Here is an 8,094-nt window from a genome sequence, read left to right as displayed (position 1 = left end):
AAAATAATTCTGTTAAACCACGGTTCAAAAGCAATTTCTGATTTTCAATGGTTAATTTTCATAAAATTTTTATTTATTATTGCTTTTGTCAGATTCAAATTATTTCTGTGACCATTGTGGCTTTTTGTGTCATTTACCAAGGGGTACCAACAATTTTGTCCACGTGTGTAGATATATATAAATATATATCTATATATATGTACTACAGGGTGTTGTCTGGACACAAAGGAAATCTCATTAACAATATATTTTTTTTGCCTCCACAGATTAAATATGGCTATTGTCTTAAATATATATTTGACTAAAGATCAAATATATATTAAATTCAATATATTGAAAGATTGATGTATTGAATAAAATGTTGTTAAACATTTTATTTCCTGAAAATATCTATTTTTGCCTATGTATCCAGACTTTAGGGACATCCTGTAGTATATATATATATAGATATATATATCCCCTCCATCCCTATACATGACTGAATGACCGATCACTTTTTAATAATTCCTTCAGTTTAATCTTGACATATGGATAACTTTGGTGTATTTTTAGTTCACCTGGCAGTACATCGTATACATGAGCTCCTTGTGTGGCCAGAGGAGGTAGTCTGGTGTGATTCCCTGTGGTGACAGTCCAGATACCATCCACATGTACCCTTGTGGATAAGATGGGAGTTTGCAAATGCAGTTTTGCTGTCACAACTTGGCACATTGAGGCTATTCAGGCTTTTCAGGACATTACAATGGTGGAATCTTGTTGCCCTTTTGACCAACATTTTTGTCACACAACTGTGTAACCTCTCCAGGGGTTTAATCACTGCTGGACTTGTCTGTGACCAAGAAATAAAACAGCAGCTGAGGTTTGAAACCAGTAGGTGTACATATGCTTTGACTGCATCATAAACTACCATTTAGCAGTTTGGGGTCACTTAGAAATGTCCTGATTTTTGAAAAGAAAAGCAGTATTTTTCAATGAAAGTAACATTACATGAATCATAAATCCAGTCTAGACATTGTTAATGTGGTAAATGACTATTCTAGCTGGAAACAGCTGATTTTTAATGGAATATCTCCATAGAGGTACAGAGGAACATTTCCAGCAACCATCACTCCTGTGTTCTAATGATACATTGTGTTAGCTAATGGTGTTGAAAGGATAACTGATGATTAGAAAACCCTTGTGCACTTATGTTAGCACATGAATAAAAGTGTGAGTTTTCATGGAAAACATGAAATTGTCTAGATGACCCCAAACTTCTGAACGATAGTGTACCTCCAAATTTGGTGATTTAGAATTTTTTTGATGGATGAAATGTTCCTTTAGGGATCGAGAACATGCTCCTACTTTCTAAGATATGGAAACTATTTCAGGGAAACCTTCTTGCCTTATTTTGAAAATGCCTCAAAGCTTGAAACAGGGCTGTTATTCTGAGCTCATGAAGGTCATGATGTTGTCTCTGACTAATTTCAATGTGTTCAGATTTGCTGTTGTAGTTGTACTAATGTATCTAACAGAAATTTGGAAGCTTGACTGATAAGCTGACTGTTGATTTTAATATGTAATAGAATAGAGGTGGGCCATCCTATAAGAGAAAACCATCTGGACACTTTTTTTTATATTAAGTGTCAAATACAAGTTTTAAAGCTAATGAATTAAGGCTCCAGATGCATTGACAAATGGCTGTTTTTCCTTAAGGTCCTACCACTGTGTTATCAGTTCCTTTAAAGCTGGGCTGTGCTTCTAAAAAAAATCCCTTTTTTGAGTTGTAGGAGACCTGTCCCATCATGCACCTGTGTCCCCCCAGGTCTGCACTTTGCACTAAACCCTCCTTTGACTTCCACATCACCCTGAGACTTACATGCTCATCTGACTTAGCATTGAACTAATATGACTCCTTGATCAGTGACGCTGCTGTACATAACTATATGGAGCCACAAGACCACAGAGCAGCCTGTAGTCCGAACTTGACCTTTTAGCGGTTTCCTCGATTACAACACCTAGCCGTTAATATTACAGCCTTTAATATTTAACACAGTGAACATATCTGTAGCCGCTGTAACTGGAGACTGGAGGTGTGTTTGGGTGCACACGCATGTATGTGTGTGTCAGCGTGCCACATCAGATACCTTTACTGACAGAACACGCACCTGTGTGTGTGTGCGTGCGTGTGTGCGTGCGTGCGTGCGTGCGTGCGTGCGTGCGTGCGTGCGTGCGTGCGTGCGTGCGTGCGTGCGTGTGCGTGCTCATGTGTGTGCAACCTGAGACTGCCTCTCACACTCTATCTGTATTTAGCATCAGTTACCATCAGGTAGGACAATTAGTCAGTGAGGAGGCTGGCCAAGCAATTAGATGGGGAGGAAGTAGAAAGTGAAACATACAAGCCTGCTGCGAATTCGATCATTTATTTCATTAATTACATTCCTAGAGGGAGAACCTGAAGGTCTTCATGTGCTGTAGTACCTGTCAGATGGAGAGACGCACCTTTATTGATATGTAAATGTCACTTTGACTTCAGGAAAAATGATCCTTCTTTTTCTTTTATACACTACTGTTCAAAAGTTTGGTCTCATCCAGACAATTTCATGTTTTCCATGAAAACTCACACTTTTATTCATGTGCTAACATAACTGCACAAGGGTTTTCTAATCATCAATGAGTCTTTCAACACCATTAGCTAACACAATGTAGCATTAGAACACAGGAGTGATGGTTGCTGGAAATGTTCCTCTGTACCCCTATGGAGATATTCCATTAAAAATCAGCTGTTTCCAGCTACAATAGTCATTTACCACATTAACAATGTCTAGACTGGATTTATCATTCATTTAATGTTATCTTCATTGAAAAAAAAATGCTTTTCTTTCAAAAAATCAGGACATTTCCAAGTGACCCCCAATACATAGGCTTATGACTTTTTATTGAAGAACCAGATATTTTAATGCTTGTTTTCATTTCTGTTTTGGTTGTCTGTCAGAGGAATTATGCTCAATCTACAAGGTCGAACATCCTGCAGCTTGGTGGCGAGGTGGAGCATGAGCACAGGAAGAACTCATTAAGGTTCAGGTCTAATCTGATGTTACTTTCTTTAACATCTCTGTTAAACTGAAGCGCTTTGCATGTAACCTATGTTACTGTCATTCAAGTCACGTTTATCTGTGCAGCACATTTATGGCATTTACGTTGAGACTGAAACATAAAAATTCAAAAAAAAATAAAGTAAGCATGGTAAAAAAAAAACTGAGAGAAACAATGTTTTTAGCTCTGATTTGATGACAGGAAATGCTGAGTTAATAAGTAGATTTCTTCCATGTTTGTGCTGCAGAATAAAAAGCAGCTTCAGTTGGTTTTTAAAGGCACCTTGTGTAGATCCATTCTATATTTCTCATCAACATTTTGAGGATTCTTGAGGCAGAAAACTTGTTGTGTGAGGCATTTACCTCCTCGTGAAACATTGAAATCCTCTGAATAATTGAATCCTCCTTATGAAGTTGTGACGTGGCAGGAGCTTTTAGATTTGTCTTTGGGAAAAATAGTTCCTCTACCTCAGTTGACTTTGCATGACGTAGAGCTGAGGTACTTCCACGGCTTGGCATGAAACTCTCCTGGCTGATTGGTTCTTCAGGATTAACATGGAGGGCACTCAGGGAGCTCAGTCTTCCGCCAAGGCCGATGGCCTGTGTCGCAATTTTAAAGAAAGTGACATGAGATTAGAACTGAACCTTAATGGGTTCTTCCTGTGCTCATGCTCCACATCACCACCAAGCTGTTGGACGTTCGACCTTGTAGATTTAACGTAATTCCTCTGACAGACAACTGAAACAGGCATTAAAATATCTGATTCTTCAATAAAAAGTCACAAGATTACGTATGTAAATAAACATTTTTGAGGAGACTTCAACCTTGAAGTAGCATCGGAGCAGCAAACATCCAATCAGAGCGCCTGACATTCTTTCACATTACAAAAGTGAACTAACGACGAAGCTGCTGAGAAACCAGATTCACCAATCTAAAAAACAAATGAGTTCATTTGGGATTTCTACGTCAGTTTTGCAGTTGTACAGTTTCATTTAGCAGACGCTTTTATCCAAAGCGATGTACATCTGAGAGTAGATAGAACATAAGCAAGGATCTAATCAGGAGAAAACAACCTGGATAAGAGCCATAAAACCAGTTCAAGTGTGATAACAGAGGGCTGCACAGTGGGTTGGTGGTTAGCACTTTCGCCTAGCAGCTAGAAGATCCCCGGTTTGTGTCCCGGCCATCCTGAGATCTTTCTGCATGGAGTTTGCATGTTCTCCCTGTGCATGTGTGGGTTTTCTCCAGGTTTTCCAGCTTCCTCCCACAGTCCAAAAACATGCTGAGGTTCACTGGTGATTCTAAATTGTCTGTAGGTGTGAATGTGAGTGTGATTGTCTGTCTCTATGTGTAGTCCTGTGATGGACTGGTGACCTGTCCAAGGTGTCTCCTGCCTTCACCCTAAGTCAGCTGGGATAGACTCCAGCCCCCCACGACCCTAATGAGGATTAAATGTTGTATAGATAATGGATGGATGGAAGTGTGATAGTAGGACCATGGTGTCTACAGGCAGTGCAGACATAATAGGATTTTTCTTGCCCTCTGTCAAGGTGCCCTCTGCAAAGGTGTTCAGTGAAGAGCTGCTTTTTAGTCTTTTCTTAAAGGCTGAGGGGATACTGGTAACTCATTCCATCACCAGGGAACCACAGAGGAGAAGAGTCCAGCTATGGACCATCCCTGTTGTGGTGGTTGGATCAGGAACCTTTTGTTGGCTGGGAGGGAGTGTAGACCTGAATGAAAGAGTTCAGGTAGGAGGGAGCTGTTTTCATCGTAACATTGTTTGTTTCATTGTTATGGATGAATTCAGAAGCTACCTTTTGGTGGCACCTCAGCTCCATGTTAGTGAAGGTTTCTTTTTAGGGCCGTTTGTTTGTCTGTCTGTAAACAAGACAAACTGTTCCACTAAATTCCATGAAACTTGGTGGATATGTGGGCACAGGAAGAACCCAGTAAAGTTGAGAGTGATTTTAAATCACTTTCTGTTAAATTTTGAGGTAAGACGTTGGTTTGGTTGGTTTGTGGCCTCTGATTGTTTTCCTAGTTAGCAACCATGAAGACTAAATATTTTGAATTTGCCACAGCTATGTTTCACACCCAAGGCTGACTTTTTCTTCCTGGGTATTGCAGTATTTGGAGAAACATCCAGCATGCTGAGAGGATTTCTCTGATTCTGAATGCATTCAAACTGATTGCATATCAGATTTACTGGTTTTGTCCCCCCATCATGTGCCAAAGTGTCCATGGGCAGGACCCTGAACCCCAGGTTGCTCCCAGTTGGTAGTTGAGCTCCTTGCATGGCAGCCATTGTTGCTGTGTGAATGAGTGAATGAGAAACATGTTTAGCACTTTGTAGAACCTAGTTAAGATTAAAAGGCATCATATAAGTGCGACCATTTGTCTTTTTTTTTGCTTCTTTGCTTCATTTTGCTTGTGGGTTCATACACTGTTCCTACTTTATTGCCACCATCTACCAGTGAGTGGATTAATAGCAGAAACTTGTGCTTCTATTTCTATATAAGGGTCGTTCCAGAATTGGAGGACATTTTATCCATCAAATTTCAAATAATCCATGTACAAAATACTAAAACATGCAGTTGCTCTGTAAATTTACTTGTCCTGAGACCAAATCTAAAAAAAAAAAAAAATAGGAGTAAAGAATGTTTGAAAATATTTTTAAAATACCAAATAAGTCTGGAGTTCCCCTTAAAATTATATTTTTCTCTCATCCCACCCCCCTGATGACCAAATGGAATCTCAATTAAAACAGTTAAAATTAAACCTAAACCTCCTTTTTTGGTATTATTTTCTCATTGATATTTCTTGTAACCGTGTTAATTTTTTAAAAATCAGTATAATATTTTAAATAATACTTATTATGCATGGAACATGTGTCCCACAACAACCCTGTTAGCAAAACCTTTTTAGCAGGTAGAAGAAGAAAACAGTGAATCACATGAAACACTGGAATTAACATCATCAAACAGTTTTCTAAAGAATGAGTAGAGCAAAGCTATGTCCTCTCTTCTATTTTTCATATTTTCATAACATTGTCAGCCTTGATTGAATGTCTCATTCTACCTCATATTATCAGGATCAGACTCATTCTTTTGACTGTTTTCCATCAGTCAGTTTGTCCTCTTGGTCAGCAGTAACAGCAGCTAAATATCTAGCTTCTACTGCTGAGAAAAAGATCACATTAGCATGGATTAGTTACCCTGTTACTGTGATTAGAGTAGGGTTAGCAAACAATACATAAAAAATAGAATAAAAATGGTATCATTGATGTGTAAGCTGAGCCAATCAAGCTTTTGATATTCATAAACTATCCTCTTTTTTTTTTTTTTTTTCAAAAAAATTGAAGCCCAAATGTCCTCCAGTTCTGGAATGACCCATGTGTGATCAGTGTGTGCTAGTAGAGCCTGAGATACAAACAAAACAAGGACCCACTTATTAAAACGCTGCTCCATAGCACTGCATGTGGTCCAAACCTCCACCACCTTCACCATAGAATTTGGACAGAGAACATTTACACTAAAGCCAGTGTTACTTTTTACATTGGTGAGTATTTGTGGCTTAGAGTGATGTACATTTTGTCATCTGCCAGAGTCTGTAAGAGTCCACATAAACTCCTCTGCAGACATCAACATGCAGACCAGAATCTGTGTGGACTGTCTGGGGGCGACTACCAGGACAGTGGTGTGAATGAACACAATATGTACACACCGTTCCTCTATGCATGTATGGAATACAAGACTCCAAGCAGAATAGACAGTGGTATAATAACAGCTTCATGTCTGTGACGTTTTCTTAGAGTATAATGAAGGCTTAAGTGTCTTTAGACTGCTGGGTGCTGAGATATTGAACCGATAAAGCGTACTGACGCAGGCTGGGTTCACAAAGGGTTAACCAGACTGAACCTACTGCTGAGATGAAAGCAGACAGAATCAGTGCACAGCATCAGGTTGTGGATGCTGATGTCTTCACTCACTGATTCTCCACCATCACTGAACAAACAGACTGAACAATTCACATCACTTCACACGATTCATACTTTCTACTTCTCATGACTTTCAGAGAATATAAAATACGAGGTGATTTTCTGAGCAGCAGCTGAATGTCCAGAAGCTTGGTTCTCTGAGCTTTGCTATCTTATAAAGACCTTTCCAGCTGGACCTCCTAGAAGTAGATACATAGATTAGTTTTTCATAATCTTCTTTTGAATGAATTTTCTCATTCTTGCTGCCATTGCTGCTGCTAATACTTGGACTTATTGCTGCTGTTGAATGTGCTGCTCTTCAATCTGTCTCTGCAGACCTATAAGTCCAGTATCTCATGTCAATTGTCATCAGTATCTGCTTCTCTTCCTCATTGTATAATTTTCATTTGCCTCTTCCTTCAACCTAAGCTCCAGGAAGCTGACCTATAAGGCCATGCAGGTTCTCAGCTAAACCTAAACAGAAGGCACAGTAATCAGTGCACATTAGAGGCCCAATAATCTCTTCTTGAGACTGTGGGCTGTAATTCCTTCGCCAAACACCCAATCAGCCAGCCGGTCTGTTACCCATGAGCCCGGTGTGCAGCCGCGTTAAGCAAGTGTACACAATAAGCTGAGTTACGGAGTTTCTGCTTCACTGCCAGCCAGTTGGAGAGGAGTATTATCCCGGCAGAGCTAAGCTTCTACTGATCTCAGGATTGCACTACCGAGTCAGAGTGTTGCTGTTGTTCCTCTCACCTGCTGCTGACGGCGAGGCAGCATGGCCGACCGACCGACCGACTGACTGACTGACTGACTGGGAAGTGAAAGGAAACGAGGCCTGTCTCTGCTGGAGTCACTCAGAGTTGAGGTGAAATGGCTCTCCGCAGATCCCCTTCCTCCACCTGTGCAGGTGAGTGCCACAGAAAGCTATAGGAAGCCCTCTTCTCTTTCCTTTGTGTGGCCTGTCCTACCTGTCCCTCCTGTATCTTCACCCAACAAAAGACAGGACCACTGTAGAGTAACCCGCCTATTGTCCCTTCGCT

At 40.2% G+C, this 8,094-nt stretch overlaps 1 protein-coding gene across 3 annotated transcripts in view; it reads left to right on the top strand.

Moving 5' to 3' along the window:
* The first annotated feature begins 7,707 nt into the window (after positions 1 to 7,707).
* Positions 7,708 to 8,094, top strand: part of ano2b (anoctamin 2b) — a 107,078-nt gene continuing 106,691 nt past the window's right edge. Inside the window, exon 1 of one of the 3 annotated variants that reach the window (XM_055006565.1) lies at positions 7,708 to 7,961. In XM_055006565.1, the coding sequence (XP_054862540.1) occupies positions 7,925 to 7,961 (37 nt within the window). In that variant the 5' untranslated portion in view covers positions 7,708 to 7,924. The remainder of the gene's footprint in view (positions 7,962 to 8,094) is intronic. The other 2 variants (XM_055006564.1, XM_055006566.1) reach the window with 2 other exon arrangements.

The sequence above is a fragment of the Amphiprion ocellaris genome, chromosome 21, assembly GCF_022539595.1.
Source record: "Amphiprion ocellaris isolate individual 3 ecotype Okinawa chromosome 21, ASM2253959v1, whole genome shotgun sequence".
NCBI lineage: Eukaryota > Metazoa > Chordata > Actinopteri > Pomacentridae > Amphiprion > Amphiprion ocellaris.
Note: the sequence above shows the minus strand (reverse complement) of the source record. Positions and strands in the feature narration are given on the sequence as shown.